The sequence below is a fragment of the Hemiscyllium ocellatum genome, chromosome 7 (assembly GCF_020745735.1).
Source record: "Hemiscyllium ocellatum isolate sHemOce1 chromosome 7, sHemOce1.pat.X.cur, whole genome shotgun sequence".
In the NCBI taxonomy this organism is placed as follows: Eukaryota; Metazoa; Chordata; class Chondrichthyes; order Orectolobiformes; family Hemiscylliidae; genus Hemiscyllium; species Hemiscyllium ocellatum.
Window position 1 is genome coordinate 66,756,387 of NC_083407.1, and position 25,785 is coordinate 66,782,171.

A 25,785-nucleotide genomic window follows, 5' to 3' on the forward strand; every position below is an offset into this window, starting at 1 on the left:
GTACAGGACATGGGGACATACTAAACATATCAAAATATTATAATACCAAAACCTTACATTCCAAAAAATTTATATGCTTTTTAAATTATTTTACCATACAGCTAAAAGTAACTTAAATTGGGATGTCAACCCATCTCTATTTTATCAGGCTCTTTCTTGATCTTTGAAAATTCAGTGTTTAACAGATAATTTGGATAAATAAAGTTAAAAGATTCAGCTTTCACATAGTATTTTACATATCTTAAAATGAATTTAAAAGTACCCCTTTTAACTTAAAGTGCAATTTTTAAACATATAGTTATGCAAACTTTAGCACACCCGTTATGAAGATTATATATAAAGACTGGAGTCATTAAGAATGTAATTTACATTTAATTAATGACTCAATGTTCATTTCTATTTTTTACCCTGTTTTAGTCAATTTTTATTTTTTATTAATGTTAAGGAGAAATCCTTACAATGATGTTACAATGATGAATGAACACATGGAAGATTGAAAGTTTTTAAATGTCTAGTTCCATAAAGAACTGTTGCAAAAGCAATTTTCAGCTTTTCTGTTCCAAAAAGTAAAACGCAAAATATTAGCTTGGTACTTCAATGTGATCTCATCACTTTGACTCAATTACGATTATAATACAATGGAAGGCAAACCCTTAAATCATTGTCCACCTTGACACTACTGTCACATTTAACACTTTCATGGATCTGAGATTACTTTCAATACACTAATGCAGCATGAGTTTTATATCTTAAAAATTGGAAACAAACTTAATTTTATTTAGTAAATGGGATTCCAAATTCTTTGGTTAATAGTAATGAAGAATTTTAAAAAGGCAGAAATTAAAAAATATATCATACTGTGTTTTATGGCAATGAAGAAAATCTTGTAAATTTAATCTGTAGATTCAAAGCAGCTCTAATAATTGTACAAATCATGCTTCATTAATCTGCGACATGCGATAATACAAAGATTCATCCTGAAATGAATATTCATTGGTAATGTGTCGAATGGCACCACCTTCTAGTAATTGATCTCCATACTTAACAGCTTCTCCTCGGTCATGGGCCAGACCAACTTGAATCAACCAATCCACTAGATCACAGCCTCGGAAGATATCTGTGAAGGTTTCTGCACCACACCTGTGTCAAAGGAATGATTCATCCACTTGGTCTGCAAGTCTCACATCACTGTTTCACAGGAAAGGAAACACCAAAAACAGAAGAACAAGGTGGCATGGTAGGAAATAAAGATTTAAGTAAAATGATGCCTAAATCAATGTCACTATCTATAGTCGGGTTTAACTAAATATATAGTGGTATCATTGAAAAGTTACACAGAAAGTCCAACTTTCACATGTACCTTCCAGCACCATTTTATCGTAAGACTGCTCATCTAACATCCACGTGTGGATTAGGAAAATCATGGGGTTCTCTGTTCAGAGAATAAACTCAACAGGATCCTCCACCTTCTTTTCCCACAGAATCTCAAGGACACCAAATGTTGATCACTTCCTGAAGGACTTATGGTCAAAGATGTTTTTCTTTGCAAATATCTCCATGAAGGACAGGTGACACAGCACGGTCTAACTATGAGGCCAGACCCATCCTTTGCAACACTGGGGACAGGTAAAACTTCAACACATAGAGACACTTGGTATTTGTGTATTGAGGGTTTATGTGGCTGCATCGAGCTGTGCATATGAAAGTGGCGATCATGATGAGGGAGGCATTGGGTACGTTCCTTCCATGCCACCCATGGTTTTGTACATTGTGCCCCTGCGGACATGGTCCATCTTAGACCTCCAGATGAAATGGAAGGTGGCTTGGGTGATTGCAACAGCGCAGGTTCTGCAAATGGGCTTTTGGACTTAACGGAGATGAGGCAAGGGATAGGCAGCCAATCTGCTCTTGGGAGATAGATTGACAATTTAAATATGTTGATTGGTAACTTCTGATATAACCTGCTTTGCTGATTCGACCATGGCTTGGCTAGACTTATTAGACCTCAAGAAAATGTGTAGACAGCTTCAGGGAGAAACTAAGTACTTTCCCAGCACTGCTTTTGACCCAGGAGAAGCAGGACTGATGGCCCATGGCTCTACAAAACCATCCACCCCAGTACAAAGACACCTGTGGTTGGGAGATTGGACCAACCCTACATCTGTGACCTGCTCTAGAGTCCTCTGCACCTATCTGGAAGTAAAGCTGATCAAATTAAGCTCACTTCCAGGCAAGAAACTTGTCAGTATGCAAGCTGTGAAATTGAACACATCATTTAAGGAAACTCAAACATATGCGTTTTTCATCCTAAACTCTAGTACTCTGCACATATCTATCTTTGCACCAACCTGACTGTACCCAAGATCCCACCCCACCTCTCCCATGTATAATATCCAAACCACAGGAACCAGGTTATGGCCAGATTATGAGTGAAGAAAAAGCAGTTTTTCTTTTTCCATCCTGGGAGTGATTAGGAAGAACATTTTTCAAAAAATTAAATAAGTTCATTGTTTTCAAAGAAAATGTTTCTCTCAGCGCTCTCACTGGAAGGAAGTTTTATCCTGCACCATGCATTTTCTGTGAGACACTGTAATGTGTCAAATAATTTTGGCAAGAATTAAATCCTATTTTGTTGACAGTACTGAAACTAAACCAAAATTTACCATGGTTATCTATAATAATGGATGAATTTATTACATAATATTTATTATTGCTTAATACTTATTAAATCATCAGAGAAAATTGGCTAAAACCAGAGTTTTGCATCTTAATTCTGTTTCAAACATAATTGAAGTACAATTTTTAAGTGCTACATAGTATAGATTATTTGAAACTAAAATCACTCAAACAGCATATCATTCTTAACATTAAAAAATTATAAAAAGAAAAATCACTTAAGTAAGCACAAAAAGTATGCTTTGCAGAGTAATGTACTAACAAATGTGCAATGTTTATTCTAAACAAAGTATTAGAAGGACTTTTTCAATACAACATATATTTTCAAAGCTCTCCACAAATAACATATCTATTGTCTTACTGAGGAATATGCTGTTTATATTGATGAACAAATTATTAAAGGAACAAAAGAAAGTTTGAATTCAAATAAAAGCAAGACCCCAGCCTTTGAGAATATTAGTCAATTTTAGAAAATTCAGATTGAAATAAAGCTATTAGAGTCTAAGCAAATTAATAAAATGCAATGAATTAATTGGCAATGCCAAGTTGATGAGCACAATGAGTCATGCTAATTTAAACTCATACCTCCTTGCTTTGACGATGTCTCTGGCACATTGACCCATATGATATTGAGAAAACTGCTGGCAAGTCAACCTTATGTCATCAGTCAATGGATCGTCAGTCTGTCCTCCTAAGTTTCTTCCATGCAATAGGAATTCTAGTCTGTCAAGTTAAGCAGAATGATTAATCAAAGACACGCCAAAATGTACTAAACATAGTTAAACGTCAACTCCTGAGCTGACTGAATCATCCTTGAGTTGGAACATGAGAATTTAAGAAAAATAACAACAGCCATTTAGTTTTCTTTCTGCCATCCTGGTAGTCCTGCTAAACCATCATGGTAGTTGCTTGAAGAGGTAAACAATATGGTGAAAATAATGTATTCTATAACTGCATGAAGGCAACTCACCAACAGTAAAACGAAAGTTTAGAAAAAAATTCACCGCACGTAATGGGAATAGAAATCCACATCTCACCATCTTTTTTGCGTCAACAAATGTTACATGAAACACTACTTCGTGCCAATCCAATCTACACAAGATGTGTTTACCAATATATTGCATATTATAAAACAGATATAAAAGATTTAACCCAGCATGCATATCCTGTCAAATGTTTCCATTATAATTCAGATATGTAACAGAAAATGTATCTGTAAACTTGTCACATTCTGATTGCACTCTTCACTCAGGATGAAAGCACTGTTTTGTTATCACAGGCAGATAAGTATATTTGTACATTGACAAGGAGCTCCCATTTTAGATGTCAACATAGAAAGATAGGTAAATATTCAGAAAATCAAAGACAAATGCATAAAAGCTTTATGTTAATGTGGAAATTCTCTGGCATTTCAACATATTGTGTATATTTTGTCCCCTTTGACATCTTTCATTGTTACCACTACTGAAACCAGGTTGCTGCAATTCAGCTAGAATAGCAGAAGTGAATAACCTATGGATCTCATGATTGCAGCTAAACAGATTACTTAATAGAAAACCATATTTTTTCACTACTTCAAGTTTGCCAAGACTTGAAGAACTTGTGTGATTAGCAAGTTGCAGTGATGGTCAGCAGCAAGATCCGCAGCTTGTTGATTTAATGCAATCTGAATTGCCCCCCTTTTTAAGAGTGAGGAATAGAACTTTTTGGCTTAAATGAAGAAAATTATTTACCTCTTTTTACACGAAAGTATGATTAAATGTTTATCAAGCCCAAATATGCCAAAAGAAATAAAACCCTGAAAGGAAACAGAAAAGTAGGTTTATTATTTACCATTTAGATTGAAATTTATCACTAATTCAATTCTTGTTGAAATATTGGCAACAAAGCAGTCATAGAAAAAATACAAACCTGACCAAAATTAAAGATTATACAGAAGAACTGTAGCTCAACATAAAGGCGACCTGGTTCATGATTAACCAACCACCATAAACAACTGGATACGTTCTGAAAAATGATTTTTAAAAAGTCAAACTGTTATTTATTAAATTAATACAAATACATTTGAAAATGAATTAGAAGCAAGTGTAAGCCATTTGGCTCAGCAAGTATGCTTGCCTTTCAACAATATCATGACTGATCATGGCCTCAATTTCACATTACCATTTTATATTCTTTTATTCAAACATCTATCTACCTCAATATTCAATGTCTCTACCTCCACGCAATCTATGCTCCCATTGAGGATGACTAATCTAAAATAAATAAGATTTGAGACAAACATTTCCCACATTACTATTTAGGCAAATGAAAATGGCAACAGCTATTGTTTAACTAAAACAGCAGCAACACAGGGAGAAAATTAAAGGCAAACTTTACATTTTCAATTACTTATTTGCCTCTCTAGACGTTTGCTGAAATTCACTGTCAAGGCTCTCATCAATGATAGGCATGGTGGCTCAATGATTAGCACTGCTGCCTCACAACAACTGGGACCAGGGATTGATTCCACTTTTAGCTGACTGTGTGGAGTTTGCACGTTTTCCACGTGTCTGTGTGGGTGTCCTCCCATAGGCCAAAGATGTGTCGGTTAGGTGGATTGGTCATGGGAAATGCAGGGTTACAGGGATGGAGTAGCAGAGTGGATAGGATGTTCTTCGAAGGATCAGTGTGGACTTGTTGGGCCAAATGGCCTGCCTCCATACTGTAGGGATACTGTGATAGGCACCTTGGGGACGCCACTGGAAGGTTAGTACTGGCTGGAAAATTGTTCAGCAAGAAACACAACTTTCAGGAAAGAAGGGGAACCGAGTGAGATAAAAGATAAAACTATAGATGATATAATAACATTTCTATTACTTCATTAAAATGAATTTCTTCCTTGTAATGGTAACTTTAATGTTAAACTTACAGCAAACAAGCCTACAATGAGAAGCAAGCACAGCAACACGTGTCTGGCCAGCTGTGGATCAGTATTCTGCAAATGCTGCTCTTCTTGTATCAATATGCAGTTTTCAGCATTGCATGATGTCGTACATTGTTCTGCTGCAAAATACATCACAGTAACATTGTAAATACAGCAGCTACCATTTTATTGTTTTGAGTTTTTATTAACTGCAGTGTTGACAATTTAGCAATATCAGACTCAAAACAGGTTGACTGATCACAGAACTAATACTGTATTAGGCCATTGTGAGAAATCAATTTATTTAACTCAAAAATGAAGATTACAACCACAAATACATGGTTACATTGCAGGCATGTAGTCTGTTTAAGTTTTAAAACCATTACATGTTTACTAAACTCCCTGTTGAAATCCCTACAACATTTGGCTAGAGAAGCATTTCTAGGACATTGTGAATAAAACTCCTATTGAACGCATATACATTTTGTGCTCCTTTTAGGTATCAAAATATTTAATACGGTACACTTCAAAAGTCAATCAACATTGTTTCACAAAACATACCACTCAACGATGCCTCATTTATACTTATGCCATTATTCTGAACTTGCTGGTTGGAATAACATAATGTACTTTGATTTTCCATCTGACATGGACATATTTCTGTCAGGAAAGAAGAAGAATGTTAGTTTTTGTATTTAGCCAAATAAAATAAACTTTTTACACATGGAATTAGGAGATTAACATTTCAAGCCCAATAATGATCCTGTTTAGGTTTACACTTTAAATATTTCTCCGACAATCTCCTCCAAAATCGTTACACTACATGGGTGGAATTCCAACTAGCAGAAATATTGGAACAATTTAGCCCTGGAGAGATACTCACCCACTTTGCACTTTAAGTTTTGAGCAAGGCCCACCAGCGATTGAGACCCTTAGGTGGTTAATTAACAGCAGCTTAGAGGCCTCAGTTTGCCACCTCCACAATTATCTGCCTTTCTGGCAGCAAAGAAAACTAGCCAGTTTCCCAACTCAAAACCAGAACAGTCTGTCTGGCAGGTTGTGAGAGGGCTACATTTACTCCAAATCTGGGAGCAATCAGAAGGATGGATGGTGGGACAAGTGGTGACCTTCAAGAGACGTGCTCTGCCCTTGCCTCTGACCTCCTTGAGCCTTCCTCTACTTGTATCATTCACCTCCCCCAGGAGCAATTAAAACATTTGCCTCTTTGCCACTGTGTCCCCTGAAGAGTAAGTCTCAACTAGATGGTCTATGGGACTCAGAATCTAATCCTCTTACTGGATGGAAGCTTTTGGCAAGCTGCGACTCAATTGTTGAGGTTTGCAATTTGCAGGTAAGTTTACCAGTTAGTTCATAACCATTATCCAGCAAGCTTTCTTGATGGGCATTGAGTCAGTTGCAACTGAAAACACCCAGCCTCAGACTTAATATGAAAATTAGGAGAATTGCAGCCCATATTTTTGAACACACAGACACAGACACAGACACAGACAAGGACTTTCCATTTTTCAGATAAAGTGGAGAGGTGAGCTTCTTTAATGGCTATAGCTGGCTCCATCAGGAAGCCATCATATTAATGGGAAAATCAGGCATTTTAATACTGATTGGAGGTTTCTTGACTAATCAGGTCCTGTTGTCAAGATATCTCATCCCCGAAGTTGCTAGTCAGAGGTCAACAGCAACAACACTGGCCAAACAAATGCCATGGAAACGGGAACCAGTGAAAACATAACTGATTTTCTTTGAGGGGATAAGTGTTGCTCTCTCAATGAAACCTTAGTTAATGGCATGACAGTTGGAAGGCATGGCAAACATTCAAAGAGTTCATGCAATAATTACAGGGAGAAGACAGGAGAAGAGGATGAGGAACTGTCAGCAATGATTGAGCTGTGGAGGAGACTCAGTTGGCCAAATGGCGTAATTCTGCTCATACCTCTTATGGCAACTGTTCATTCCTGTTTGGCACAAAAGTAAAATGGGAAAGCTCACCAAACAATGAAAATTATAGGTAGTATTTTATCCAAGGAAGAGGCATACAAATTAGCCAGGGAACAAAACCAAAATAGATCTGAGGAGCGGGAGCAGTTTAAGAATTCAGCAAGGGAGGGCTAAGGGATTGATTATGAAAGAAAAAACAGGAGTTTGAGATTAAGCCTGTGGAAAAACCACCTGTAAAAGTTTCTATATGTATGTGAAGAGAAAAAGACTGTTGAAGACTCATCTAGGTTTCCCCACAGTTAGAAATGAGGGAATTTATAAGGGGGAACAAAGAAATGGTTAACCCAACTAAATTTATACTTCTATGTTTACAAAGGAGGACATAAATTGCATTCTATGGGGAACACAGGGTTTAGTGAGAAAGAGGAATGAAAGGAAATTCATAATAGTACGGAAATGGGATTGAAGGCCGATAAATCTACAATGCCTGATGATTTACATCCCAAAGTACTCAAGAACGTGGCCACAGAAATAGGTCTGAGGTCATCTTCCAAGATTCTGAAAGGTTTCTACAGCTTGGAGGGTAGCTAATGTAACCCCTTCATTTAAAAAAGGTAGAGAGAAAACTGGGAATTACAGACCACCAGTCTGAAGTCATTAGTGAGGAAAATACTCAAGTGTATTAGAAAAGATTTTATAGAAGAGCACACGGAAAATAGTGATAGCATTAGACAGTAAGCACTGAGTTATTGAAAGTAAAATCATGCTGGACATAGGTATCAGAACTTTTGAGGACATAACTCAGTTGACCTTCAGAAAGCTTTCAATAAAGTTCTACATAAGAGATTAGTGTGTAGAATTAAAGCAGTGACTGGGGGCAGTGTATGCAGATGGATAGAAAATGATTTGGCAGACAGGAAACAATAGGAATAAATGGGGCATTTCCCAAATGGCAAGCAGTGATTGGTGGGTACCACATGGGTCAGTGCTAGGATTCCTGATATTCAAAATATAGATTCATGATTTTGATCAGAGAATTAAAAGTAGTGTCGCCAAACTGGATGGGAAGCTAGCTTTCAGGAGGATGTAGAGATGCTTGAGTGTGATTTGGTCAAGCATAATGATTGGGCAAATACAATATATGTGAAGTTATCTACTTTGGTCACAAAGGCAGGAAGACAGAGCCACTTAGGACTGAGATAAAGGGAAATTGCTTCATCCAGAGAGTGGTAAACCTGTGGAATTTGCGACCATAGAAAGCGGTCAAAGCCAAACATTGTATGATGTGCTGGATATAAAACGTGGGGCAAAAGGGATCAAAAGAATATGGGGGAAGAACAGAAACAGATCATGGAGTTAGATGATCAGCACAATCATAATGAATGGTCGAGTAGGTTCGAAAGGTCAAAGGGCCTATTCCTGCTTTATTTTCTATGTTTCCATGTCTCTTTTGTGGTCTCAGTAACAATACCTATTATAACACTGTACCTTGCTCCCGATATCAATCAATAAACTACATCTTGTCTAAGACAAAAAGTTTCTTCTCATTAGATTAGTTTTTACTGCATTTTCTCTATCACACCAAACAAAGGAGGCCCTTTTGATTCCTACCAAGAGAGGATAGTGGTAGCAATTCAAGAAGTAAATTACACCATGACAAGCTGTGGTGAGGATTTACTTTTCAGTATTCTGTTAAAGGTGTCAACATTCAAATATGTTAAACCGAGAGCCAATCTGCCCCAGCAGGTGGACAGGAATTATTTCATCTCATTATCTTGGTGACTATCAGGAGAGTTATCCCTGATGTCCAGGCAACGTTCAGTCCTCAATCAACATCACAAAAGTAGATCATCTTGTAACTGTCACACTGTTGTTTGTGGGAGCTTACTGTGTACAATTTGGCTAACATTTCTTATACTACACAGCGATTACATAATTGATGCCAAATATGCTTGTAGACAAAAGGTAACCATGATCACATATTATTAAATCATGCCAATTTAACTTTTTTGTGTTGACTGGTATTGACAGTATTGTATAATGTCTGGGATTATATATTGAGTCAGCATCAGCTAACTGATTGGTCGGTTAAATGACCATTTTCGAGGCAAAAAACTCAATCAAGTTAGTGAGATTTCACGCACACAAAACCATGTTGGCTGTCCCTAATCAGTCCGTGCCTTTCCAAATATATGTAAATCCTGTCCCCCAGAATTCGCTCCAACAACTTGCCCACCACCGATGTCAGGCTCACTGGTCTGTAGCTCCCCAACTTTTCCTTACCATCTTTCTTAAATAATGGCACCAGGTTAAGTAAATCTAAGATGCAGCATTCTGCTAAATATACAAATGTGAATAAAGAAATAAAATGCAAGCAATGTGGGGAACACAGGTGGCAGACAGGGAAGCGACCCAGACTATCTCTGATTAGATTAGATTACTTACAGTGCTTAATAAGAACATACAGTGCATATAGTATCTTTAAGTAGGAAATGAGAATAAATCTACATTAGTCATTTCATGTTATATAAATCAAAAAGACCATTACCTTCTCCAGTTGCAAATTCTACATCAGGAGTAACATTTGTAGCTGTTGTTCGGCTAGGATTCTCACTCGTATTGCTGGAAATAGAGTCGCGCTGTAGTATCTGATAAGCATTATCATGCCTCTTCCGACTCAGTAACATCAATGATGAACCCGCAAGAATAATGCTACATGATAATACTGCTGCTGTACTAATAACCTGCAATGACAAGCATGTGAACAAGGAACCTTCCAAAGAATCTGAATGTGGGTCAGATCAATAAAAATATTCAGAATACAGTCCACACCTCTTGTAGCAAACAGACTTGAGGTGATAATTCTAGTCACATATTTTAACGAGTTTTGAGAAGATTTGTAGCTCAGGTTGAAGTTCTGGACGTAGGTTTGCTCGCTGAGCTGGAAGGTTCATTTCCAGACGTTTTGTAACCCTACTAGGTAACATCTTCAGTGGGCCTCTGGGCGAAGCATTGCTGATGATTCCTGCTTTCTATTTATATGTTTCTTTGGGTTGGTGATGCCATTTCCTGTTTTTTTTCTCGGGGGTGGTAGATGGGGTCTAACTCGATATGTTTGTTGATAGAGTTCTGGCTGGAATGCCATGCTTCTAGGAATTCTCGTGCATGTCTCTGTTTGGCTTGTCCTGTTGTCCCACTCGAAATGGCGTCCTACCTTATCTATATGTAAGGATACTAGTGAGAGAGGGTCATGTCGTTTTGTGGCTAGTTGATGTTCATGGATCCTGGTGGCTACTTTTCAGCCTGTTTGTCCAATGTAGTGTTTGTTACAGTTCTTGTATGGTATTTTGTAAATGACGTTAGTTTTGCTTGTTGGCTGTATAGGGTCTTTCAAGTTCATTAGCTGCTTTTTTTTGTGTTGGTGAGTTTGTGGGCTGCCATGATGCCAAGAGATCAGAGTATCCTGGCAGTCATTGATGTAGAGAGATTGGCTAGAGTTTCTGGACGTGTTTTGTCTGCCTGTTTGGGGTGTTGCTGAGAAATCAGCGGATTGTATTCATTGGGTACCCATTCTTTTCGAATACATGGTATAGGTGAATTTCCTCTGCTCTGCATAGTAGGAAATGACATCACCACAGGAAATGGCGTCACTACAGGAAATGACACCACCAATCAAAAGAAACAAACATATAAACAGAAAGCAGGAATCATCAGTAGTGCTTCGCTCGGAGGCCCACTGAAGATGTTACCTAGTAGGGTGACGAAACATCTGGATGTGAACCTTCCAGCTCAGCAAGCAAACCTACATCCATATATTTTAACCTCTGGTATTGAAGGCTCCAACTTGCGCAATTTCTTTTAATATAGCATTTGGGTTCTACTACACTAAATTTTTATGAGCTGCCTATTCTGCATGGGAAGCCCCAGATAATGATTGAAACCTGTAAAAATCATCAATAAGTAATCTATTACACTCCTACCCAGCCTTTGTTTTTAAAGAGTTCATCTCTCTCTTACCCGGAGCTCCAGAGACACTGCATCATCATGCCAGACATAGAAGTGCACTGTCAAATCGATCAAATCCAAGGTGGTGCAGACTGTCAATAAAGTCCCCTCCTGCATTGCTCCTTTTCTTCACATTCTCCATCACTTCCCTTCCTTATAGGTTGAGTTACTGCTGTTTGCTACCTCTAACCCCCACTTTCGAGTTCCTCAGTTTCCCTGACAGAACAGCGACCCCTATTCTTCAGTCTTGATCTTTAGTGGACAGAGCAGAGGTCAGACCATAGACCTAACTGGATGGACAGACCTGAATGATGACTGACTAGACCCCTAACTGATCTCTTTGTAGCTCCCCAAATGTCTTACCATGAATCCCAAGACTGGTTGCTCCAGACATAGAAAGGGAATTCATGGAATGCTTACAGGATGGCTTTTTGGAACAGCTTGTCATGGAGCCCACAAGGGAGCAGGCTATTCTGGACCTAGTGCTTTGCAATGAACCAGACTTAATAAAAGATCTTAAAGTAAGGGAATCCTTAGGAAGTAGCGATCATAATATGGTAGAGTTCAGTCTGGAGTTTGAAAAAGAGAAGGCAAAATCGGATGTAATGGTGTTACAGTTAAATAAAGGTAATTATGAGGGCATGAGAGAGAAACTGACAAAAATAGACTGGAAGCAGAGGCTAACCGGGAAGACAGTAGAGCAAAAATGGCAGGAGTTTGTGGGTATCATTGAGAATACTGTACAGAGGTTCATCCCCAAGAAAAGAAAGATTATCCGGGGAGGGATTAGACAACCATGGCTGACAAAGGAAGTCAGAAAATGTATTAAAGAAAAAGAGAGATCCTATAAAGTGGCCAAGAACAGTGGGAAATCAGAAGATTGGGAAGGATACAAAAACAAACAGAGGATAACAAAGAGTGTAATAAGAAATGAGAGGATCAAATATGAAGGTAGGCTAGCCAGTAATATTAGAAATGATAGTAAAAGTTTCTTTCAGTACATAAGAAACAAACGACAGGCAAAAGTAGACATTGGGCCACTTCAAACTGATGCAGGAAACCTAGTGATGGGAGATAAGGAAATAGCAGGAGAACTTAACAAGTACTTTGCGTCAGTTTTCACAGTGGAAGACATGAGTAATATCCCAACAATTAAAGGCAGTCACGGGGCTGAGTTGAGTATGGTTGCCGTTACGAAAGAGATAGTGCTAGGAAAGTTAAAAAGTCTTAAAATTGATAAATCTCCTGGCCCTGATGGGATACACCCTAGAGTTCTGAGAGAGATGGCTGAGGAAATAACGGAGGCATTGGTTGAGATCTTTCAAGAGTCACTGGAGTCAGGAAAGGTCCCGGATGATTGGAAGATGACTGTTGTAACCCCCTTGTTCAAGAAAGGATCAAGACAAAAGATGGAAAATTATAGGCCAATTAGCTTAACCTCGGTTGTTGGTAAAATTCTAGAATCCATCATTAAGGATGAGGTTTCTAAATTCTTGGAAGAGCAGAGTCTGATTAGAACAAGTCAACATGGATTTAGTAAGGGGAGGTCATGCCTGACAAACCTGTTGAAATTCTTTGAAGAGGTGACAAGTAGGTTAGACCAAGGAAACCCAGTGGATATGGTCTATCTAGACTTTCAAAAGGCCTTTGATAAGGTGCCACACGGGAGGCTGCTGAGCAAGGTGAGGGCCCATGGTGTTCGAGGTGAGCTGCTGGGAGGGATTGAGGATTGGCTGTCTAACAGAAGGCAGAGAGTTGGGATAAAAGGTTCTTTTTCAGAATGGCAGCCGGTGACGAGCGGTGTCCCGCAGGGTTCAGTGTTGGGGGCCACAGCTATTCACATTATATATTAATGATTTGGATGAGGGGACTGGGGGCACACTAGCGAAGTTTGCCGATGATACGAAGTTAGGTGGACAGGCAGGTAGTACTGAGGAAGTGGGGAGGCTACAGAAGGATCTAGACAGGTTGGGAGAGTGGTCCAGGAAATGGCTGATGGAATTTAACGTGAGCAAGTGCGAGGTCTTGCACTTTGGCAAAAAGAATAAAAGCATTGACTACTTTCTAAATGGTGAGAAAATTCGTAAAGCCAAAGTACTAAGAGATCTGGGAGTGCTAGTCGAGGATTCTCTAAAGGTAAATATGCAGGTCGAGTCCGTGATTAAGAAAGCGAATGCAATGTTGTCTCTTATTTCAAGAGGGTTGGAATATAAAAGCAGAGATGTGCTACTGAAACTTTATAAAGCTCTGGTTAGGCCCCATTTGGAGTACTGTGTCCAGTTTTGGTCCCCACACCTCAGGAAGGACATACTGGCACTGGAACGTGTCCAGCGGAGATTCACACGGATGATCCCTGGAATGGCAGGTCTAACATATGAGGAACGGCTGAGGATCCTGGGATTATATTCATTGGAGTTTAGAAGATTAAGGGGAGATTTAATAGAGATGTACAAGATAACACATGGCTTGGAAAGGGTGGACTCTAGGAAATTGTTTCCATTAGGTGAGGAGACTAGGACCCGTGGACACAGCCTTAGAATTAGAGGGGGTCAATTCAGAACAGAAATGCGGAGACATTTCTTCAGCCAGAGAGTGGTGGGCCTGTGGAATTCATTGCCGCAGAGTGCAGTGGAGGCCAGGACGCTAAATGTCTTCAAGGCAGAGATTGATAAATTTTTGTTGTCTCGAGGGATTAAGGGCTACGGGGAGAAAGCTGGTAAGTGGAGTTGAAATGCCCATCAACCATGATTGAATGGCGGAGTGGACTCGATGGGCCAAATGGCCTTACTTCCACTCCTATGTCTTATGGTCTGATAGTGGTGCACTCCCCAGAATGAAGTGATACTGAACCCTTGACTGCCCTAAGCTGCTGAGTGACCATGTCCTGGCCCCTGGACTGAAATCAGTAGCTGAATTTGGCTTCCTGTGCTGGAACCCCTGACTGAAGATTGTTTCCCTTGTCTTGACTGAGGACTACTTCCTTTAGTCTTGGCCATTTGGTTGTAACACCAAATTTAGTGTTTGCTGCGCATGCTGCTGGCACATAGTACAGGTACGGGATTGATATAAGATGGTGCTGTATTGTAATGTGTTCACCCTTTAACAAGTCACTGCTGACATCCAATGCAAGCAGTTTGGCTTTGTGTCTGCACTAAAAGGCATCACAAAACAGAAGAGCTGTAAGACTTTAAACTCTGGCTGAGGAGCCAAATCACAAAAAGAAAGGCACAGTGATGTAAGCATTCAATTAAGTACAAAGTGAGTGAATGCTAAGATGCAAGCAATGAGCTCAGAGATGTACTTTGATGAAGGACTTTTGCCCGAAATGTTGATTTTCCTGCTCCTCAGATGCTGCCTGACCTACTGTGCTCTTCCATCACCACACTCTTGAATCTAATCTCCAGCATCTGCAGTCCTCACTTTTGTCTAATCCACGAGTCCCGGTGTGCACATGGTCTGGACCCTAATTTTCCATGGAGAGGTGCAGGATGAAGATTTAGAACTGTATTGTAAGTGGGTCGAAAATGTGCCGTTAGGGTGCAATGAGGCTGGTACATCTCTAATGTCAATATCCACAGGCCAGAGGGAGAGGAGGTTTGCGAATGGTCACTGCCTGTGAAGCATTGCCTGAGCTACTGACAGACGGACAATGGTACAGAGTGTGGAGGTACAGAGCAGCTAATAGCATACACTGTTGCCAGTACCCACTCTCAAGATTGGGAAAAGTTACTCTCTACAGTGAAACACAGAAAATAAGAGCAGGCATAAGCCCTTTGAACCTACTCCACCATTCAATACGATCATGGATGATCATCCAACTCAATAGTTGGTTGCCCCTTTCTCCTCATACCTTTTGACCCCTTTCGGCTTAAGAATTCTATAACTCCCTTTTAAAAACATTCAACGTTTTGGCTTCAACTGCCTTCTGTGGCAGAGAACTCCCTAGGCTCACCACTCTCTGCATGAAAAAAATCTCTCTGCATCTGTCCTAAATGACTTACCCCACCCTTAGACTGTGACCAGTCATCTATAATATCGTTCCTGTGTTTACTCTGTCTAGCTGAAAATGTGTTGCTGGTCAAAGCACAGCAGGCCAGGCAGCATCTCAGGAATAGAGAATTTAACGTTTTGAGCACAAGCCCTTCATCAGGGCTTATGCTCGAAACGTCGAATTCTCTATTCCTGAGATGCTGCCTGGCCTGCTGTGCTTTGACCAGCAACACATTTTCAGCTGTGATCTCCAGCATCTGCAGACCTCATTTTTTACTTTACTCTGTCTAGACCAGTTTAAATTTTGTAAGTTTCATTGGAAATCCCACACCCTCCCCCCTCAATCTTCTGAAGTCCAGTGAATATAGACCTAACTAATCCAGTTTCTCTTCAAACATCAGTCCTGCCAACTAAGCAATCAGTTTAGTTTCTCTCTAGTGGTTGAGGGAATTAGAAATGGCATACTAATTAATTGAGATTACGTGGTAATAAAATGTGAATTCATGCAAACAGGTACAAACAAGCTTCTTGCGAGATTATTAGTCTTGCTGTTCAACTCTTGTAGTAAAGAGCGGTTTTGGGCTGGCTTGAAAGTGTGGTGCTGGAAAAGCACAGCAGGTCAGTCAGCATCCAAGGAGCAGGGGAATAAATGTTTCAGGCATGAGCCATTCATCAAGCAGTGATGAGTGATCATAGAACAGTTGGGAACCAAGTGTGGGAACAAAATATCAGTGGCAAGAAACACCATAGGCAGAATGTATATGTCAAAGAAAGAAATATTTAAGCAAACAACAATTTTATTTAGATAGAAATGAGAAATTATTTAGTTATAAACATCATGAGTCATATTTAAGACCCTTTCCCATGGCCAGTTTGGTGGTGGAACGAAGACACTTAATCAAGCAAGATGGTAATGGTTTGGCAGCCCACCAGCTCCTATCTCCTATCTCTATCCTGATTAAGTCCATAGCAGGAAGGCACAGCAGCTCCATGTCTAACCCGAGTGTATTCATTTGCACAAATAAACATCTGAGGGACAAGTGACTCGGATATATAAAGATATTTAAAAAGCCAATAACATAGTTTTTAATCCCTGTGTTTGTTTGAACTCTGAGCACATGGGTTTCTTGGAACTTGTTCTTTCACCTTGTTTTACCTGACAACAGGGAACGAAGAGACTCAGCAACTGAAAGGGGAAGAAGGCTCTTTCTATCAGATATGATAGATGCCTTCTTGCCTAAGTGAACGGACTTTGTTCACAGGACTTGTTCTAAGAGTGTGTTTCACAGTCAGAGGTGATGTGAAATACACTGAAAGACATTTCTGCTTTGTTTAGAGATTTCCAATCTTTGATACGCACAGTCTTCACAGCAGAATAGGAGCTGTTCATGCAGCTTCTCCATAAGTCAGTGAATGACCAACCTGAGGAGTGGTTTCTGCAAGTGTAGGAGCAGCATCAGCCATCTCCTCATCCATGTCTTATCCCACAGGACAGAGGGGATGAGCACCATGCTCCAGCTCACAGTAAGTGACACCTCCAATGGATTAACTTTTTAGACATCACCAAGCAATCACAGACAATGGCAGCTTCCTAGAAGGATCTCCTTCTCAGTGGCACAGGTGGACACATAGTCCCACTGGAATCAAAATCATCTTGAATTCCTTCACCTTTTGCTCCTTCCATGTGATATTTGTAGAAAGACACATTCTGTTATACAAAAGTGCACCTCCTGTGCAATAATACTACATTTTCCATTTTGGCGTGAACGCGCCTACTTTCAAAAGTCCAAGGACACTAAGATATACTGCTCTGGCTAGATTCCTACAGGTACACTGAATTGGAGATTATATCCATTTGATCATCAAAGTACTCCCTCAGATCATCGATCAAAAGCATTCCACTACATTAGTGTTCAGCTGATATGCAACCATCAGAAATTACTTCTTATGTCATTACAAAATGCAGTAACCACTTTCATTCCTTCATCGATGGGAGGCACGGTGGCACAGTGGTTAGCACTGCTGCCTCACAGCGCCAAAAACATGGGTTCAATTTCCGCCTCAGGCAACTGACTGTGTGGAGTTTGCACATTCTCCCCGTGTCTGCATGGGTTTCCTCCGGGTGCTCTGGTTTCCTCCCACAGTCCAAAAATGTGCAGGTTAGGTGAATTGGCCATGCTAAATTGCCTGTAGTGTTAGGTGAAAGGATAAATGTAGGAGAATGGGTCTGGGTGGGTTGTACTTCAGCAGGTCGGTGTGGACTTGTTGGGCCAAAGAGTCTATTTCCACACTGTAACTAATCTAAGCCAAATCTAAGAATGCTAGTCAAATCACTCAAAGATATTCACACTTCTAAGCAAATCATTGAAATGCTCCTTCAATATATTGATTACTTTGTAAGGACATGGCTGACAATGCCCAGGAAGTGCCCTACTACCGATAATCAGTAAAATATGGTTAGGGTTATCATTCACCTAGATACCAAAGAAGCGATTCAGCTGCCTGGAGAGACCATGGGATTCCTTTCAGTACAGACCGGAGAGAATGTGAGCTTCAAGGGGTGAAAGGTAATGGCCTATCTTCATCTGTGCATGAGGTGAAGTGAAAGGAGCAGGACAAGTAGCCTGATGTGGCCGGGGCACCCGTATGCCACTCACCTAGTTGCCAGGAATGCTCAGGTTAGTTTGATTCATTTATTCCCCACCTCAACACTGCACCATAGGATTGAGATTTTTCATTTCTTGGAAGTCTGTACATGTGCTATGCAAATACAACACTAAAAATAATAGATATTTACAGTTCCTCTTTTCAATTAAAGTTATTTTTCCCAAATCCCATCTAAGACAACTGTGCTGCTTCAAAATTTCGACAACAAAGAATACCCGAATTTCCACAATTAGTCATGTGTTGACATAAAACTTAGAACTATGCTGCTTTATAATTATATGAACAGTCTTGCTAATATTAGTGAACAGTAAGCCTACATATTCTAATTTCTACCCGTCTACCTAAATTTTAGAAAATACCATAATGTATTGCAGATGCACCTTTCAAAATCTAATTAATGTTCTAATAAATGCACATTTCCTGAACTTAGCAAATTACAGTATAATTACTACTTTATTGGTAATTTCACAAAGACATTGTTCTCTTCCACGTCACTGAGGCTAATTACAGGTCCACTTATGCCTCCCTGACTGAGATCAGTTAACTAAGCCCTGACCGAAGATTGAACTTGAGAGCTAATTTATATTTATGGCACAGAACCCAAAAGAACATTACCAAAATCACTAAGTTGCTTAAATTCAACTTGACCATGTATTCAATAGAAAAATGGAAGGGTCTTAATACTCAGATCAAAATACATCTTCCATCTTATCCTGAAGAAAATCGAGAAACTACTTTGGATTTTCTTGCTTTAGTAGCAGCATCATAGTCCCTCATTTTGTTTAATTGCATCTCTCCTAAGCCACTTCAGTACAGAGGTCTTTTGTCCTCCAGCTGCTTTAATGATGTCGGTTATTAAGACTGACCTGTTGTTATCATGCACAAAATGAAACATTGGGTGTGTATGCACCAATGGTTGGGCAGCACTGATATTTTCCAACTTGACTTCTGTGACAAAACAAAATCTGAAAATCCTTTGTTCTTTAATGCAATATCACACCATTTCTTGACTGGGTAAGATGAGGTAAATGAACACATGTGGAACATAAAAATCTGCTGAAAAGACTTCTTTGGTGATGCAAATTCTATCTATCTGGAGGATTCTTTAATTATAAGCCATAACAATGAAAGCTCAACCATTCTATATAATTATTAGCTTTTTTTTTAATAGTGTAAGCGTTAAATCCTAGAAGTATGTTCTATGTTGATCCCAATGGCAATAGAGCATCAGATTTCAAGATTTCAAGTATATCAAAACTATGAATTAATTTTACCATTCAAGTTTGTATGTTGGTAATATAACATTGGTTTAAATGATCCTTGTACAAAAATTGGAGAGAAATGTGAATCTCTGTAGTTTTATAGTTCCATGCTAGTAGTATGGCATAATTAAGAGCTTAAAGCAATTTCAACAATATATTTTTAGGGTGTTTCCAAAATTCCTATTTAATTCATACCTGAGTATTTCCATAAAAGAATGCTGAATCTCCCAGTGTGTGTGTATTTGGGTGACCAGTTAACAATAGTATTCCCACAATGAATGCTGGTATTCTAATAAAACAAAAACATATAACTATTAATTGCTAGAATAGTGGATTACAACAACATAATTGTTACAGAAATTAAGAATGGATATCAGCTAAGATTATCATGAAATACATTAAGTGCTAATTTCTGTGGTAGTGGACAAATATAGACAGAAAACCTAGTACAAATTGATCTTTAAAGCAGTCTTCCATTACCAAAATCAACATATGTTTCAAGATGGATGCCTTTGGTTGACATGCAAGCACAGTGGTGACAACATGTATAAATACATAAAATAAAATGTGAATGGCAAAATGAAGTCTGCTTTAGATGCCTTCTGGTTTAGTGCATCAATTGCTCCTCTTAGCAGGTTGAGGATCTTAATCTTGAGCATTTTAATGCATGTCGATTTATCGGGCTCTAAATTTACCGATAAAAAAATGTCTAGAACAACAGTACAGCCAAATGACTGAAGTGAGATAACTGATATTTACTCAGGTGGCCTAACATGTCCCTCCAATCTTTACACAATCTTTAAATCAAGAAATCACTCGGCAAGTTGAAACATTTAACAGTTGATGAGCAGGTTTGTTTAACAGTAGGGTTAACAAATGGGATTTCAGTTCTTATCAGTCTGACTATATTTAATCATTTCAAATTATAACAAGCGAAGACAGTGCAGTACTAAGTAGAGCACTACCTCCACCATTAACTCAATGTATCACTTGGCTCTTTCGTGAAGCTTTTCTTAGCTTGGTTAATGGTATGCAACTATTAAGCAAAAAATAAAAGTCATTCTATTGAGAGCATTAATTCATAGAGGAAGCCCAGGCCAATCCACATCCAACAATATGCTCTGAAAAATTGGTTTGCATTTTGATAGCCAAGACAAATTCTATCACAACAGCTGAGAAAATCCACAAATTTCTAAAACAGATCAAATAACCCAAAACATCCTAATCCCAATGTAAATAGATTATTTTAAAACAATTCAAGGATCAAGATCTCCATTTCATCTAAAGGCAAACCTTTTCTCCATGGCCATTTCTTATTTTTATACCGAGCTTTGTTGAACTCGGTCCATTCAATTTTGAAGTATATTATTTAGACTAACAAATGGTAAAATTATTAGCTATGCCATAATATTATAAAATAAATATCATGTTATTCAGGTCCCATTCTTGCTTTGTTTGTTGTTGACTATCACCTATCAATAACAGTATCCACAGACAGGTTTTGAAAATGTATAACAGTTTTCCACTCACCCCCATCCAGCAATGATGAAGAATCCTTTTTGCTTGGATGCATTTTTCTCCAACAGGAGTAATGAGAGAGCAATGAGACCTATTAAAAGAAATTTGTTGTGGACATTTTAGACCACTATGAAAAAACACAGTAAATCAGCTGTGTTTCTATTAGGGCTCCAAATTGTGAAACAAGTGATTAGATCAGTGATCTGTTCTTTTAAAAATGTGACATCACTTTTATCTACAAGAATATTTGAAATGCCAATGATGCAGTAACTCAGATGATTTTGTGGCAAAGCCTCATAGCATACAGAAGAGAGTGACAGCAAGTGAGAGGGAAAGAGAAAAGATAAAGAAATCAGGGAAAAAATGAGAGGGGAGGAAAGTGGAAAGGAGAAAAACTGAATTATATAGGAAAGAAAAGTAATAGTAAAAGAAGCAAACAAAAGGAAGAAAAGGAAAATATAAGAGGAGAATGAGATGGCAAAGGGAACGAGAAGTCAGGGAAAGAAAAGGGGCAAAATAGAAAAAGTGAAAATAGGGAACTAGCAGAATTAGTCATTGTTATAAAGAGGAAAACAGATAATAAATAGATTGGGAGAAGGGAGGAAAGACAAAGAAAACAAAATAAGTAGAGACACAATGAGAAATCAAAATACACAGAACTATTATAGCAAACAACAGAGGAAAGCAAAGTGAATGGGTTAAAACAATCGTCTAAAATGATCTTACCTGTCCATACATACGTGCTATACAAAGAACAATATAGCACAATGAAGACCAGCACTTGACCAAGACGAGTATTTTGCTTGGTGATAACATACCACATGATCATTCCCAAACAGACCATACTCTGGAAAATGTTTTTTAAAAAGTGTAAAAAACCTAACTGAGAAAGTAATCAATATTCAGTTCATTGACAGATTAAGTATTAGAATTTGACAATTTATTCTGCAAAGTCTGCTGACCATCTCTTGTATCTCCAGTTTAGGTTGAACTCTGCAAATGCTCCATTTAATTTCCTTCAGTTGCAGAAATTTTCATTTGTTTCATTTATAAAATTGCAATTATTCATAAATCCTCATCAAATCCCAGCATCATTGGCCATTGGTCAAAAGGCAAATGAAGTTTAACATCATAAAATAACTTCAGTCATAGCAACTGCTTGGATAAGGAAACTTACATTTTTAATTTACTAATTGCTGTTCACTGTTTTTCTGAATCGTTATCCACACTGTTTTCTTATTGAGTAGTGTAGAATACTGCTGACAAGCCCGTTTCTTTATTGACAGTCCTAACATAGTTATTAAAAGCCCATATATTTTGATATGCAACAAATATAGGTATCAGCAGTACTAATTTCTACATTCCCACAGACTTTACACTTACAAAAAAAAAATCTCCATTTTGGTGTCAAATAACTTCAACATATTTAGATCTCAGCTGCGTACATTGCAAATTCTTTCTTTGCCATGACAGATCCTTTCATCATACTATGTGATACTGTCACTGTACTAAGTGCAACAGATAAACTTGAGGTGCTGTGTATGATAGCAGCCATCAATGTACCCCAATGCCATTTTTAACTTTTTCTTTTCTTATTCTTATTTCTTTGCTTATTCTTCATTACTCCAACATTGTCAACCTGATGATCAACCTTACTTCAGTCCAATATTATGTGGAAAAGCCTATGTTGGACTGGTTAAAAATCACACACAATACCAGGTTATATGCCAGCAGGTTTATTTGGAAGCACTAGCTTTCTGAGTGCTGCTCCTTCATCAAGTGGTTGTGAAGGAGCAGTGCTCCAAAAGCTAGTGCTTCCAAATAAACCTGGTGGACTATAAACTGGTCTTGTGTGATTTTTAACTCAGTCGAGAATGTGGAAGAACAAAATGGGTGCCATACGTTTACCTGAAATTTAGATACCAACCTCAAGAAAATGCAATACAGAACTATATGGTTGCTAATTATTAGAAGCACCATGTTGAAGACTACGCTAAAATTAATTATAACTCATTATGGGATTAAAATTCGGCAATCCTGTCCCAATTTTAGGTATGAATGGTGGCAGACAATTAAGCAACAAATTCAGAAGGAGATTCCATGAATACCTCTATCCTAGAACAACCAAACACAATATAGAAAACGAAAGGTCATTTTCATGCAGAGGCACCAAAGAATGATCCCTCTTAGCTTTTTCCTGAGATGCTAAACATTACAGATGCTAACTTTCAGCCAACCCGATTCATTCCATGTAAGATCAAAAAAAATTAGTGAATTGACACATTAAAAAGAGTTCTAGACCCACACCTCAACAAAATTCAGTCTGCAGTTTCAAAGACTTGCTCCAGAACTAGACATACAACTAGCCAAGCTGTTCCATTGAAGGTATAATACAACTCTACAACCAAGAATTTGCTCTAAAAATTAAAAAGTTGTCCAAAGAAAAATTCAATTCTGATCAATTACTATTCCATCAACTTGCTCTCAGTTACCAATGGAAGGAGTCATGAATAATGCTATCATGTGGCACTTACTCATCAATAACCTGTTCAGTTTAGGTTTTTCAGGACTACTTGATCCCAGACTTGTTCAAAATATGCACATGAGCTAAATTCCAAGTGAGGTGAGTGACTGCCCTTGAAATCAAGACAACATTTGACATCAAGCAACACTAGTTAAAGGACATCAGTGGGAAAACTGTCATATTATTGGACATATATAGCACAATGATGTCTTTGGATTTGGAAACCAATCATCTCAGTTCTAAAACATCACTGCAGGAGTTCGTCAATGCTTGCCCAACTATCACGATCGGTTTTATAGAAATGTAGCAGCTAGGAATAGGAGTAGGCCATTTGGCCCTTTGAATCTGCTCTGCAATTCAATGAGATTATGGCTAATCATCCAACTCAGTACCCTGTTCCCACTTTCACCCCATACCTTTAATCTTTTCAGACATAAGAACTATAATCTAACTCCTTGAAAACATTTTTTTTGGCTTCAACTGTTTTCTGTGGCTGAGAACTCCAAACGGTCACAACAGTCTGGGTGAGGAAATGCTTTTCAGCTCTGTTCTAAATTGCCCACCCCAGATCCTTAGAAGGAAGGCAGATTTCCTTCTGCAAAAGAACCAGTTGTATTTTTACAACAATGGTTCCATAGCTAGTCTCATGGTGACTGTTTTTATTCCCATTGTTTATTGAATTTTATTGAATTTAAATTACACCCATGGTGTCATTTGACCCCATGGCCCAGGGCTCTTGATTGTCAATCCAGTGAAATTGTCACTTATTGCTTTTATATAATGATCTGCTTTTCATTTTAAGGTCAAAAGTGGGCAGTTTGCTGATGAATGCCATGTCCAATCACCATTCATCAGCTAATAAAACAGTCCACGCTCTTTAAAGCAAGACCTGGACAACATACAGGTTTGTGATAATAAGTGGCTAGCAACATTTGTGCTATATAAGTGCCAGGCAATTACTATCTCCTACTGAGAACCTAACCACCTTTCTCTGACACTTAATGGCAAGATCATTGTCTAATCCCCAACATCACAATAATGGGGTCGCCATTAACCAGAAATTCAAATGACCCTGGCACATAAACGTTATGGCTACTGCACAAGGTCAGAAACTGGGCATACTGCAAGAAATAGTTCATTTCCTGATTCCCCACGGAGGGGAAGGTTTTTCACCATTTACAAGATACAAGACAGGAATGTGCTGGTGTACTCCACTTTATTTGGATAGATACAGCTGCAACAATAACTAAGAAATTTGACACGACCCAGACAGAGGAGTCTGCTTGACTGACATAAGCAAAGTCAACCTATCATCTTCACCCGCTCCTGCCCTACCGAACTTATCTCCTCATATCTTGACAACATCCTGTCCCCCTTGGTCCAAGAACTTCCCATATACATTCAGGATATCACCCACACCTTCCACCTCCTCCATGACTTTTGTTTCCTGGCCCCCAATGCCTCATCTTCACCATGGACATTCCAGTCTGTATACATACTTATCCACCATGGTGAAGGCTCCAATGACTTCCGTTTCTTCCTAAATAAAAGCAAATTACTGCAGATGCTGGAATCTGAAAGCAAAAGAGAAAATGCTGGAAAATCTCAGCAAGTCTGGCAACATGTGAGAGGAGAGAAAAGAGCTGACATTTCGAGTCTAACTGACCCTTTGTCAAAGCTGAGAGCAAATTCAGCCAGGCGGAGGAGAGTGGTGGTGGATGGAGATTGTTCGGGCCTCTTTATGAGAAAGAAGCTAAGAGCTTTTGAGCCGTCCTGGTGTGGGATGGAGGTGTAAAGAGATTGCACATCCATGGTGAATAGAAGGTGGTTAGGGCCTGCGAATTGAAAGCAGTCAGTGTCGCAGGGCATTAGAGGAATCCCAGATGTAGCTGGGGAGGGAGTGAACCAGGAGTGAGGATGGAATCAAAGTAGGAGAAAATAAGTTCAGTGGGGCAGGAGCATGCTGACACAATGGGCCTGTGGGAAGTCCTTCTTGTAGATTTTGGGGAGTAGGCAGAAACGGGCTGTCCGGGATTGGAAGCAGTGTCTGGGGGGGGGGGGGGGGGGGGGGGGGGGGGGGGGAAGAGATATCGGAGGAAATGAGGTCAGTCACGGTGTTGGAGACAATGGCTTGATGTTCAGTGGTGTGGTCATACTCCAGGGGAAGGTAGGAGGAGAAATCTGAGAGTTGGCGCTCAGCCTCTGAGAGGTAGAGGTCAGTACGCCAGACGACAACAGCACCCCCTTTGTCAGCAGGTTTGATGACAAGGTTGGGGTTGGAC

General features: G+C 39.1%; 1 protein-coding gene across 3 annotated transcripts in view; it reads right to left on the reverse strand.

Moving 5' to 3' along the window:
• The window catches only part of gpr155a (G protein-coupled receptor 155a), a 61,460-nt gene continuing 35,675 nt past the window's right edge, over positions 1 to 25,785 (reverse strand). For 2 of the 3 annotated variants that reach the window (XM_060827317.1, XM_060827316.1), the window contains 10 exons: positions 21,706 to 21,826; positions 20,992 to 21,070; positions 19,657 to 19,750; positions 10,086 to 10,281; positions 6,143 to 6,241; positions 5,588 to 5,721; positions 4,588 to 4,683; positions 4,410 to 4,474; positions 3,262 to 3,399; positions 1 to 1,140 (listed from right to left, as the gene is read on the reverse strand). In XM_060827317.1, the coding sequence (XP_060683300.1) occupies positions 933 to 1,140; positions 3,262 to 3,399; positions 4,410 to 4,474; positions 4,588 to 4,683; positions 5,588 to 5,721; positions 6,143 to 6,241; positions 10,086 to 10,281; positions 19,657 to 19,750; positions 20,992 to 21,070; positions 21,706 to 21,826 (1,230 nt within the window). In that variant the 3' untranslated portion in view covers positions 1 to 932. Of the gene's footprint in view, positions 1,189 to 3,261; positions 3,400 to 4,409; positions 4,475 to 4,587; positions 4,684 to 5,587; positions 5,722 to 6,142; positions 6,242 to 10,085; positions 10,282 to 19,656; positions 19,751 to 20,991; positions 21,071 to 21,705; positions 21,827 to 25,785 lie in introns of all 3 variants that reach the window. The other variant, XM_060827318.1, reaches the window with a different exon arrangement.